Raw genomic sequence first — 13,205 nt, forward strand, 5'->3', positions numbered from 1 at the left:
GGCCCAGGTAAGAAAGGCTGAAACACGACCACCACTTAACAAGACTCACAAGTTGAAACGTCAAGACTGGGCCAAGAAATATCGGAAGACAGATTTTTCAAAGGTTTTATGGACTGAGGAAATGAGAGTGACTCTTGGTGGACCAGATGGATGGGCCCGTGGCTGGATCTCTAAAGGGCACAGAGCTCCACCTCGAGTCAGACTCCAGAAAGGGGGAGGCGGGGTGCTGGTACGGGCTGCTATTATTAAGGAAGAGCTAGTTGGACCTTTTCGGGTTGAAGATAGACTTAAAATCAACTCCTAAAGCTACTGCCAGTTTTTTGAAGATACTTTCTTCAAGCAATGGTACAGAAAAAAGTCTATGTCCTTCAAGAAGGCCATGATATATAAGCGGGACAATGCTCCATCAAATGCATCCAAGTATATGACTGCATGGCTAGCCAGCAAAGGCCTTAAAGATGACAGAATAATGACATGGCCCCCTTCACCTGACCTCAACCCCATTGAGAACTTGTGGGCCCTTCTTAAATGTGAGATTCTTTGAACAGCTTTTGGGAGGCTGTGGTTGCTGCTGCACAAAAAGTTGATCATCAACAGATCAAGAAACTAACAGATCCCATGGATGGAAGGCTCATGACAGTTATTGAAAAGAAGGGTGGCTATATTGGTCACTGAATATGTCACTAGTGTTTATTTGTACATCTTGAGTTTATTCTTACTCAGAAATAAAAAAAAAAACATGATGGGAAAATTTTAGTTTTTCCATTTAGTTGCCTAACAATTCTGCACACAGATATTCTCCTGAGAAAGCCAAAACTCATGTTTCCTTTGTTAAATATTCTGATTTGAGGTTTATTAACATTTCTGATTGACTGATAGCAATGCATTTGTTACAGTACAATTCAATAAATAGAACTTGCCTAATAATTTTGCACACAGTGTATGTTGTAAGCTAACTTTGGCAGATTTAGGCTGCCAAGAACACTACATTGTCAAATCATCAGGTTATGTGAATGCATTTTGGTAAAATAAAGAAGACTATATAGATGGTCACTGTGGATTGCTATGGCTGGTGGGAATCATTCATTAACCAGTACAAAAATGTATACTTAGTACTTCAGTACATTACTTTAAAGGACATTAACATGAGCCGTTGTCTTACAAGCCAAAAAAAAAGTTAAATGTCTTAAATTGACAAATTGTCAAAAACTAAGTAAAGTTAAGGAAAGTTTTCAATACTTGGTGCTACGAACACATTTAGGCTGGTACCAAAACAGTATTGGGGGGCTGTGTTATTGGATTGTACAGTACTTGTCTATTTTACTTGTCATTGTGTAAATTATTTGTTATAGATTATCATTTTGTCTTTCTGAAGCAACTTTTATTCAACAGCTTGTTTTACTGCTTTTTTCAAAAATGTGAAGAAAAACATCAGCATCGGAATATTTACATTTGGAGTGTGCTTTTATGGACAGTCTGATATCTAAGACTCCACACCCGGCTGTCTAGCAGCAACCTTCTCTTTTAGGATTAGGATCTTCATTACTTCATGTGTGCTGGCCTCTGCTTGATTTTCTGGAAACATGGCTTGGGAATGCAGTGCTTTTTGTTGGCAAACCTTTACTTAATGGATAGGGCTAAAACATGCAAAGCTACCGATTTCTCTGTGCACTACAAGTTATTTGTTGCTGCTGTGCTGTTTTCTGCAAGTTTCCTCAATACCTGGACTTTCTTCTTTATCACTGCATACACACTTCATACTAAAGCTCTGCATGAGGGTATATTCCTTGTAGTTCATCCCTCTCACCCCTGTGCCTGAAGCACCCTCTCCATACGCCACCTTCTCATTCAAGCACCCTGTCTTACCAACACTGGTGACTGAATACAGTCATGGTCACTCAAATGACACTAAAACAAATTTCAGATATCATGTTTCAATACTTTAATTGTTCTCTCACTACCACAGTATGTGTTTTGATGATTTTATGTTTGATTATTTCACCTTTTTTTATATATACAGTATATTTTTTTTGTTTAGACTTCTCTTTAACCATGCATTGCGTAGCTGTGTTTTTAAAAATGTGCTATAAAATTAAAATTATTATTCACTCTGCCAGCACATGTATGGAGATTTATGAATAATATTTGTAAAAGGTAAACATGTTGCAAGTTTTATTGACCTTGGGTCAGTGAGTCAGTCAAGTGAGAATCAAGCAGGTGTAGATGGACCTGGATATATTAATCTGTCAACATTTAAACCCCCAAATTATATCTATTAATTGTCTTATCGCTGTTAGTAACTCAAAGCTGTGTTGACTCTAAAGGGTCTTTTTATAGATGGATGTCACTCTCGGCTGTTTTATGATGATGCAGGATTAAATCCCAAAAACTAATTAAGGTCGCATTGTTGCCAACGGTAATTTACATGCTGTTGAATACAGCAAATGTACATTTATATTAGGAGATCAATGTTGTTGATGTAAGCCTTGTAGACATATGTACATAGTGAAAAAAATAGAACAAAGGAGTGGTCTCACAGCGTTTCCCTTCGGTTTTGGCACGCAGATAAATATTATTGCAATCATGATTACCTTTTAAATTATCTCTCAAAATGTAAGAACCTTTACACTCATATCATTCATCTAAAACTAGATACAGGAAAAAAAATCCAAAAATAATAATCTTCAAAAGAAAAAACAAAAATGTAAATTTATTCTAAGATTTCTTTTGTCTGTGAACATGAAAAGAACCAGATTAGAGCCGCAAAGATTAATCAATTAGTTGTCAACTTTTTAATTAATCACCAACAATTTTATTTAATTGTATTTATCTTTTCTTTTTTTTTTAAGAAGTCAAAATTCTCTAATTGCAGCTTTTTAAATGTGAGAATGTTCTTGTTTCTATTCTTCTCTGTGACAGTAAATTGAGTATATTTGAGTTGTGTACAAAATGATATTTTAGGATATTTTCAACTGAAAATGCACGTTAGTTGCAGCAATAAACCAGATGATAGATTATCTGATTATGAATCAATAAAGGAGTAGGAACACAAGCAGTAAAAGTCATTTAAAACAGGCCGTCCACCTGAGGGTGCTGTGGGGACATAAATCTTTCACACACTTCTGCCGATGAACAATACTAATAGCTCATAAAGCATTTGATAACAATATTATTTTCTCACTATATCTATGCAAACAAAATACAAAATGTATAAAATGTGTAAATGTGAAACACAACCCAAATGTTTCTGACTTGTGTCAGTGAAATATCTGTATTACATAATAACATTGCTTTGGTTCCAGGTCTGTGTGACAGGCTACATATCTGACTACATGGGGGAGATTTCGACATGTCACAGTAAGAAAAGCACAGGTGTAAAATAAAAAAAAATGATGGCTGATTTCCATTTTCTGCTGCTTCAGTTTCAGGGTCCTGTTATTGTCCAATTTGGCGCATTGTCATGACTTACTGGCACACTTGAAAAGAACATTGTTAATGTTATTAGTAACGTGTGCAGTTGACATGTCTGCTTTTAACACTGCAATTTTGGCCAGGTCACTCCTGTAAAAGACATCATTGATCTTAACTAACTGGTCTTACCTGGTAAAAAATGGGTTTAATACTATAAGGTACTATATGCTACTTACTATACCACTGGTGGTAGTAAGTAAATGTCTTCTACTTCACTACATTTTAGAAGGAAATATTGTACTCCACTACATTTATTTGTTGGCTACTAGTTACTTTTGAGATTTTACATACAGAACATGTGATAATTGTGGACAATAGGCATCGTTAGAGCTTAAACTATCCAACAGTTTATAAAGAACTAAAAAAATAGTTCCACAATGATCAGATGGAACAGTAAAATGTGGTATTCATGTTTATTCATTAGTAATAATAACCAATGAAATATAATAATTTAACACCAGCAGGTGCTGTTCTGTAGTGCAACTTTTCATACTTAAGGAACATTTAGCAGATACTAGCCTACTTACTGTCTTTTACCTAAGTAGGACTTTGAATGCAGAACTTTGTCTTTGTCTAAGTAGTAGGCCTAGCTATTTATCCACTGTCATTGCTATTTTTACTTAAGTGAAGGGAATACTTCCACCACTGCCAACAATATATGCATAAAGCTTTGATAGTGAGATATGGGTATTTTGTACAACAAGTATTTTTTCTTTGTGTGCATATTTAGCGGCACTTGTCTTGCGCATATTTAACTGATACAGTGTGTACTTTACTAAAGTAACAATTCGTTCATCCAGTCCGATAGGGGGCAGCAATCCCTGTAGTCATGTAGCTAACGACGTTAATTTATGTTCGACGCTCAGTTCACTCATCGACAGTTAGCTAACAGAGAAAGAAGAGGGGGTGATGTTAGCTCGACGTAGCTTCAACTAAATTAGTAAATTCTGTTCGTAGCTAGATAACGTCGTCATCTGGATGGGTGTTTCAGCTACGGCGACGTAATGTTGGGTCATGTTACCGAATTTAGTGCCTTAGGTCATTTGAAATTAACAAGCGTGGAAATTAACGTTAATGCTGATGCTAACTTAAGCTAAAGCATATTAGCTCTGTTAGCGCACAATTAAGTCAACTAGCCTTAGCTTCTTTGCTAAAGCTACAAAGACTGTTTGTTAATCGTTGTATTTTTCAGAGATAAAGTGACGCACTATACATTTTGTTTGGCTAAATGTGTGAAATTCTGTTTCAGAATTCACCAGCACTATCTAGCTATCAAAATAAGCAGCTAAGCTACGCTAGCTTGCATGCTACAACATAGCTTAGTACAATGTGAAACAACTAGTGAAAGAGAAACAGCATTGACCTTCAGCTTAATGGCATACTTTTATTTTGATTGAAATAGTGAACTAGTTAAACTTTCAACCTGCTACACCTGAAGTGTCAGTCGTTATGGCTGCATTAAGCTTTACTCCTGCCAGCGGGCATGATCTTTTCAGCATTGAAACAACGGAAAAATCCAGTTGTGAAAGAAGCAACATACTTAATGGGAATGAGGTCAGGCAGTTTTACGAACAGTTAATAAAAGATGGCGAAGGCCAAGATGTATCCAGGAGGAGTGCAATTAGCCAGAAAGATAATGGCAGAGAGCATCAGAATAAACAGAGGAACAGAGAGTCCAGTAGAAGAGCGAGGAGGAGAGCCAGGGCTGCAGAGATGCAGCAGGGTCAAACAGAGTATGTGGTGCAAAGAGTGATGAGTGGTGAAGGTGAAGCCAACTCAAGACGACAGACAAACAATTCAGAAAGAACCATGGAGCTCCTGGGGCTTAGGTTGCTGCGTTGTGCCCATGATGGAGACATCTCTGGCGTTAAAGACCTGCTCTCAAAGGGGGTTGACATCAACTTCCAGGTACAATACTTCTTGTTGTGTTTTCATTTTTGAAAATATTTTATTTGTTTTAAGTCCTGATAATTTCCCTTCAGGATACTTACTTCTGGACAGCGATGATGTGTGCATGCTGGTCGGGACAAAGAGCTGTGGTGAGGCTGCTGCTGCAGCACGGAGCAGCCTGGGTCGGAGTGGTTGATACACAGGGAAGGGATGCCAAAGACCTGACGCTGGAAGGTAAAACCACCCCTTTCTTATCAGAAAGTCTAAATTTCTGTTTGTGTGAATAGTAAGGTTGAACTCATCCATATCTATCTATTCCGCAGCGGGCCACAATGAGGTATTGGAGGAGTTGGAGAACTATGGGAGAAGAACACAGAGAGACACACAATCTGATAACAGGTTCGAACACTGTTGTACACAGTTTAAACTGAATCAGAATCAGATTTACTATTAGTGTATGTTTACACTGGCAAGGAATTAGCCTTGATGTATTAGGTGCATACAGTAAACAATAAACATATATAAAAGCCAATAAACAATGAAGCAAAGTACTGCTACAGTCAAGAGCATACATACAAGAGAGTGACAGTGGTTGAGCGGGTAAGGGAATGAAGATAGGGAGTAGAATAAGTCTCTTTTCCCGTTGTTTTACAGCAGTTATGCTTTAAAAAACTGTGAATTTGTTCTTTTTATATTTCTCTTCTCATTAATGTTGTCTCTTCTTGTGTTTGTCCACAGTGCCCGCCAGCCTCAGTGGTGTGGTGTGTGTTGTAGCGAGTACAGCAGTAGCCTGTCATCACATCTCTCCTCCACTCTACATCTCTTCAGTCTGCGTCGTGCTCCACCCACCCCCTACTACTGCCTCCCCCCCTCCAGCAACAGCTACCAGATGATGGTTCGTTGCGGCTGGAAACCAGGGACAGGACTAGGGCCCGAGGGAGAGGGGCCGCAACAGCCAGTGCCAACTGTGCTGAAGAGAGACCAAAAAGGCTTGGGGTATGGACAGATGAAAAGAGCCAAAGTAACTCACTTCCAACCCAGGGATCGTGATGCAGTAAAACCACCATCCAAGGAGAAAGAGGAGAGAGGAGGAAAAGGACAGAGAAAGGAAGAAAGTAGAAAAAAGGAGCTACAAGACAAGAACTGGGAAAGAGATTTCCGTGCCTCTTTTTATCTTTGACTACTGCTTACTGTGACTTTTCTACAAGCCCTTTCTCTCAAACACATCTCAAAGTATCTATAATAAACAATCTATTACGAAGACAAGTTGTACCTGTTGTAAAGCTCCTGGAAGGTGTTTTCTTTTGGAGGGTATAAATATGAATATCTTGACTCTACCTCAAAGCTGAAACTGCGTCCATATATGGAATTAGTTGTGCCGCTGCCCACAGATGTGCAATGACCAAATGTATTTAATCTTTTTCATGGTTGTTTTAATCTGTGTCACCAAATATGGCATATTTACTATTGATCCACTAAGACATTCAAAAGGTGGATTTTATTGCTATATTAAAAAATACACTTGTTGAGGTTCATGATCTAGGAAAAATGTTTTTAATGTCACAGCTATTTTAATGTTTTATATGAAAATACAATATAAAGAGGAAAGCTAGTTTAGATATTTAAAGTTGTATTAGTAATTTATCATGCGCAACTGCGGTAATGCTGTTAAAGTTCCTAACATGGTCCGTGGTTCTTTAACATAAAATGTTGCAACTCTCTTTCTCTGAAAAAGCTCCAGGTACCTTCTCCCCTAATTTGACACACCTGCACGCATGTGACAGGTGAGTCACGCGTCATATGCTTGTACATATCTGCTTTATCGTCACTCGGCTGTTTATAACTTCCTCACATTTGGCTAAGTAGTCTAGATTGTTATATCTCAAAAGCCGGACTCCTTTTTTTTTCTTTTATTTGTTGAAGTTGGACATGTTTCAAGTATTTAAATAAGAGCAGCTCAAGCCCCCCCCCTCCGTACTGCAATGCAGCAGTCGGGTAATAAATAAAAGTTAAACAATGTTTTAATTGTTACATAGACATGTTGGTTTGCTGCTCTATAGATTAAATGGACAACACAATGTTAGAAAAAACATCTAATCCAGCGCAGTACAACACATGTTATTTATAGAGACCCGTTACATTGAGCACGTAGGCGAGCTTTGTAAAGGAATCTGTTGTCCTGTTACTTTTTAACATGTTTTTTTTAACCTCGTGGCTCAGTTATTCACGCCATCCCTTCACAGCTTAAATACTTGCTGGGTTGGTTACTGGTCCTTTCTATGCTCTACATCTTTGTATGGTGGTCCTACAAGTGCACAGTTTTCTCTTAAAATTCATAGAAACGCACTTTAACATTGAATGTGTGAAAGTGGATCAGAGATTTTGTTAGACTTGTGATGGACATATATAAAACAACAGGCTTAACATATCTCACATGATGCACCATAACTTTAGAAATCTGACTAAATTCATGAGTAGAAACTTTTATCATATGCTTTTTTATTAGTTAGAAAAATACCACCAGTTTACAATATTTTTTAATCACAGTTAATTGATAATGCTACATGTAACTACTATTCGAGCATTGCAACCATTAATTGTAACGGGGCAAACTCCAGCTCACCCAGTAAGAGCATACGCCCCGTGTAGAGTCCTTTGCAGCGAAAAAAAAAATGAATTTTCCACCATTTGACTGTTTTGTAAAACTATTTTTATTTAGTTTATCTTATTGTAACCAAATTTGGTAGACACAATATTTGTTTCAGTACCCAAAAGGTTATTAATTAGAATTTAGATATTCCAATTCCAATCATAAACTTGAAGCATTATATAAATTCCAGTTTTGTTCTTGTTAAAAAATCAACATGATTGACGTGATTTACGGAGTCTGTTTTGATTTACATCAGATTATAAACTTCAGATGCAGATTTATGATAGTAGTAAACTTTAACAAGCATTTACTAAAATTACAAATTTAGAGATCCAGCCTTGAGGGACGTCTGCGTACTTCCTAGTTGGATTTTTCGGATTTCCTGAGGTGATTGAAAGTGTCATCAGCTTTAGTTTGATTGGTTTAAGGGGTCCAACAAGGCCTGCATGGGCCCTCGTCAAAGGGATCTATGAAATGGAAAAAGTCACTATTTCAGAAAGTTGTCACTCTCTAAATACAATTTAGCTTGTCACGTGAATTATTATGTAAAGGCCATGACCATGGATATCTAAGTATGTAATTAAAAAATAACAACCTCTGTCTCCCCACAGATGGAGAAGCTGTAGATCTGCAAAACTTCCACCATGGCCAGTTTAACCATCAGCTGAGCAAATCGCAATCCCAAACAGTTCCTTGGCCTTAATCAAAATGTCAGGTAAGAGTATGGATGGATGCTTTGCTTGTTGTGCTTATTAATTCTAGAAAAGAAATAAAACAGTACAGCAACAAATACAACAAAAGATATACTTATTTTTACACAATAAAGAAATATGTTTCACAAGACTTACTACAAATGATTAAAGCATGAATGACTTTCTCAAGATTTACAAAATGAAATGACTTAATCTTAGTAATGAATGCACCACTCTGACAGTTATTGTGTCATTATGAAATATTTAAAGCAGTTTGGGTTATCCAAAGAAAATAATCATTAATTACAAAACACCTAATTGTCTGTATCCTTACCAACTCAGTCTGTATTTTTAAATTCAAATGACAAAGGTGATTTAAAATATTGTCATTTTAATTGAAAAATAGGATTTATAAAGATCTTTATACCAAGTTGTGCCTGCCAATTGTGCCCCAGTACGTGGTACCTATGATCCCCAATTTCTTAAATATTCCATGTGTCCAGTTGCCATACCCATGGGTTAGGGTTAGGGTTAGAAACAGAAAAAACATGAAATAAATGTCTTCACTCAAACACTCAAAATGAAAAAGCTAAACTTTGGTGATTTGGTGCATTAGGTGAAGTTTCAATCAATGTACAATATATAATTTATTTATTTATTTTTTCTTATACGACAGGCCTAAAGTCATACCTTGACAGTTTTGAACTGTCAAGGTATGACATAAAACTTTGTATTAGAACAAATAATTTATAAATTTGAATAGTAGGCTAAATGAACTTGTTTGGAATGTAAAGTCTACTTTGATTAGAATTAACTTTGGTCCTTACATAACACATATGCAATCTCACTTTTGCACTGACTTGTGACTGCATGTCCAGGAGGTGTGTCCTGTTTTCACTGTTACGTAAGAACTTTAGCCATTTCCTGTGCAGCAACAACAAAAAATGGCAGTGTTTGAGTTTCCCCCACCCACACATCTGATTATGCTTGGACATGTCTTTGTGTGAGCTCAGATTAGAGTAAACACAGTATGTCTCAATAAAACAATTTGACAATCACACACCACAGTAAGTCTCATACATGTAGGGAAAAAACAGGTTTAATGGCTTGCTTGTGTTTTAATGTTGTCCACTTAATAAAGGGTGAGCCAGGAAGAATTTTTTAGAAGTTTATTTGACTTGTAGTCGTTAAACATTTAAATTACAAATAGCAGGAGATATTAAAGAATAAAATTATGATCATACAACAACATATATAGTTTTCATGCACTTTGTGTGTGTTCATTCTCTCTTAACATGAACACTATGATAATTTAAGTCACACAATTGCAGTATCGCAGGTAACAAAGTGTAAAACATCATAATAATGAGTGCTGCTGGGTCTCTTTCTGTCAATGATTGACATGACCCTGTCGCCTGCCATTGGTTCAACTCTCACACACTGGCTACTCACGCAACAGAGCGGAGCTGCAGGATATAAAAACCTCTGGTTGCGATTTGGGGCTTGGTGTGTTTTTGTGCTGTCGTTGAAGGTAGGGAGAAAAACACGTAAACATGGGCTTCTATTTCTCCGCTGAGACGTGGACCCTCCTGGTGGCTTTCATCACACTGATCTTTGCGTAAGTATTTGAGAATATTTTCCCCAGGTATTTGTACGGTGTTTGTGAGTTGTATAAATCTCTTCTCATCCACTTCTGTTTTTTGTTTTACAGGTATGTCTGCTGGCCATTTGGAACCTTTAAGAAGATGGGTGTCCCGGGTCCCCAACCAATCCCTTTTTTTGGCACAATGCTGGCATATAAAAAGGTTGGTAAACCTTTCAGAAGCAAATACACCATAGTTCTGTACCAGAGTGTACAGGCTAAGCAAGCGAAATATTGGTCACAATTAACATTTGTATTGATTTTTTAAATATATATATACTGTATATAATACAGTACTGAGAGTAACTAGTATTTTCTGCCCTGGTGATATCTAATTGCTATGCTCAACTTAAATAGCTATAGTTATTATAACAACAACAAAATCTCACATGGGGTTTGACAGTGGACGTACTGTGGGCTATATCACACAAGGTGTGGTAATAGAATTTAGATCTGTGGAGAGATGGTGCACAATGTTTCACACAGTTTTAAAGCTTTGAAGCTTCTATAGCTATTTGTAAGTTGACAGGTGGATGAAAGTGGTGGTCGTTAAAAATGATTCAGTAAAACAACTCAAAAGCAAAAACTCAACAGTAGCATCACTAGTAGCGAAATAATGTCCTGTTTACTCCGGATACTCAAATAGAAATATTTATTGGAAAAGAATTCTTAGGGAATGCATATCACAGGTTTCAAATTCCTAGGAAAGGGGTAACCACTGTTATAGGCTTTTGGAGTATCTCAGTTGTATGCATACAGTTCGACAATGAGACAACAGTTTTCATTTCCCATTTTTTTTTCATTTTGTGAACTGTCAGTTTAAAAACATGTTTTGTTTTATTGCCATTTCAACGAAAGGGTATCAGGTTTGAAGTGCCAATTTTAGTTCATATATCCTTCAGTTTTTAACAGTATTATTGTTAATGATTTACATATTTAAATATAATTTTTAATGCTACGAATATTTTCACCATCTTAAAGTGAAGTGAAGATTGAATAAAATATTAAAATCTATATTTTGTTGTACCTAGGGATTCACCGCCTTTGATGAAATGTGCTTCAAGAAATATGGGAAAACATGGGGGTAAGTCTGCATGTTGTTCTGTGTGTTTTGGCATAATATATATATATATATATATATATATATATGTGTATATATATGTGTATATATATATATATATATATATATGCGTATAATGCATTTTGTCAATTGTTGTCATTGCTGCAGTATCTGTGTTTACAGTGTTGTATACCTGTTTTACAATGTAGATTTGTATGTGACTGCATAGATAACAATCTCACCTGGTGTTTTATTATTTTTCTATTCATATTCTATTCTGTTCTTATCATATTCAGCATTTTTGATGGCCGTCAGCCTGTGCTGTGCATCGCGGATCCTGCCATAATCAAAACTGTTCTGATAAAGGAGTGTTACTCTCTCTTCACTAATCGCAGAGTATGCTTACTTATACTTTTTATATAACAAAGTCAATCATTCATTGTGGTTGCTTGAACTTTCTCATCATCGGCATGTTGTCTGACTCGCAGAACTTCCGGCTGAACGGACAACTGTACGATGCCGTGTCCATCGCTGAAGATGATCAGTGGAAGAGGATCCGCAGTGTCCTTTCTCCTTCCTTTACCTCAGGAAGACTGAAAGAGGTACAGTTCCCTCCTCCTCTGTACCTCCTCTGCCATTTCTTGCATGTTGAACAGAACATCTTTTCAACCAAGGTCGGTAATGTAACTTGAATTCATTCTTTTGAGGGCCGTGCAGTCCCAACATGCATTGTGGGGCCTGTGACCCCTTAAAAATAAACAAATATTTACCTGTGAGATCTCATGACAAGATATGGTCTCAGTGGGGACATTAGCTGTCATCACTTCAACCAAATAGTCATTTTTCCTTCCAAGGTTGTTTCGTTTGACAGAATTTTTAGAGGCCTAAAGAGATGAAAGTATTCAGCATTTCACAATTATCCATTTTATTATCTTTTACACAAACAGCAGGAACTCTGTATCAGTGTATTTATCTGTGACAGTGTCCCTGTCTGTGCCTCAGATGTTTGGCATAATGAAGCACCACTCTGCTAACCTGATCAGCAGCATGAAAAAGAAGGCCGACAAGGACGAGCCCTTAGAGCTAAAGGAGTAAGGACACACATTCCATTCATTTATAATTACTACATAAAATGCATAAATTCAACTTTTTACAAACACGATATGCTAAGTTCATCTCCAATGTGTTTGTTTGCTGATTAGGTTCTTTGGACCCTACAGTATGGATGTGGTAACCAGCACAGCCTTCAGTGTCGATATAGACTCACTTAACAACCCCTCAGACCCTTTTGTCACTAACATCAAGAAGATGCTGAAGTTTGACTTCTTTAACCCTATCTTCCTCATTGTTGGTACATAATTCCTTGTATGTCAGTAAAACGCAGCTAATCATAATTAATAACTATCTGTGTTGTGAATGTTTTTCCAGTCAATACAATCCCTTTCTGCCCTAGGTCCCTGATGAATGTTTTTCTTTCTGCTTAATTTCAGCTTTCTTCCCCTTTATGGGTCCTATTTTGGAGAAGATGGAGTTTTCCTTTTTCCCTGTGGCTGTCACAGACTTCTTTTACGCTGCACTGCAGAAGATCAAGTCTAATCGAGAACAAAGCAATCAAAAGGTATTAGTTTTAGTTTAGTTTCATTTTTATTTCTGTGTCATGCCAAAGATTTGGCCCATCCCACATGGGATTACAAAACACCACAAACTTATTTAGCAAACGTCTTTTGGTTGCATACACAAATCATTCGGAGAAATACATTAATACTGTATATATACAGTATATATATATATATATATATA

The 13,205-nt window shown here is 36.8% G+C and overlaps 2 protein-coding genes across 2 annotated transcripts in view; both read left to right on the forward strand.

Moving 5' to 3' along the window:
* The first annotated feature begins 4,920 nt into the window (after positions 1-4,920).
* gpank1 (G patch domain and ankyrin repeats 1) lies at positions 4,921-6,851 on the forward strand. Its single transcript, XM_032539206.1, has 4 exons — positions 4,921-5,379; positions 5,454-5,595; positions 5,685-5,760; positions 6,100-6,851. The coding sequence occupies exons 1-4, from the start codon at positions 4,921-4,923 to the stop codon at positions 6,539-6,541; spliced, it is 1,119 nt and encodes a 372-aa protein (XP_032395097.1). The 3' UTR covers positions 6,542-6,851.
* A 3,198-nt stretch (positions 6,852-10,049) lies between these two features.
* Positions 10,050-13,205, forward strand: part of LOC116704014 (cytochrome P450 3A40) — a 5,630-nt gene continuing 2,474 nt past the window's right edge. Inside the window, exons 1-8 of the mRNA XM_032539193.1 lie at positions 10,050-10,321; positions 10,415-10,508; positions 11,377-11,429; positions 11,702-11,801; positions 11,894-12,007; positions 12,408-12,496; positions 12,608-12,756; positions 12,896-13,023. Coding sequence (XP_032395084.1) covers positions 10,257-10,321; positions 10,415-10,508; positions 11,377-11,429; positions 11,702-11,801; positions 11,894-12,007; positions 12,408-12,496; positions 12,608-12,756; positions 12,896-13,023 — 792 coding nt within the window. The 5' untranslated portion in view covers positions 10,050-10,256. The remainder of the gene's footprint in view (positions 10,322-10,414; positions 10,509-11,376; positions 11,430-11,701; positions 11,802-11,893; positions 12,008-12,407; positions 12,497-12,607; positions 12,757-12,895; positions 13,024-13,205) is intronic.

This window comes from Etheostoma spectabile, chromosome 2 (assembly GCF_008692095.1).
Source record: "Etheostoma spectabile isolate EspeVRDwgs_2016 chromosome 2, UIUC_Espe_1.0, whole genome shotgun sequence".
NCBI lineage: Eukaryota > Metazoa > Chordata > Actinopteri > Perciformes > Percidae > Etheostoma > Etheostoma spectabile.

Excerpts from the sequence above, each read along its gene's own strand:
- gpank1 (XM_032539206.1), top strand. The coding sequence starts at position 4,921 with ATGGCTGCATTAAGCTTTACTCCTGCCAGCGGGCATGATCTTTTCAGC. Across the intron at positions 5,380-5,453 it reads GGGTTGACATCAACTTCCAG|GATACTTACTTCTGGACAGC; the intron begins GTACAATACTTC and ends ATTTCCCTTCAG. Across the intron at positions 5,596-5,684 it reads CAAAGACCTGACGCTGGAAG|CGGGCCACAATGAGGTATTG; the intron begins GTAAAACCACCC and ends TCTATTCCGCAG.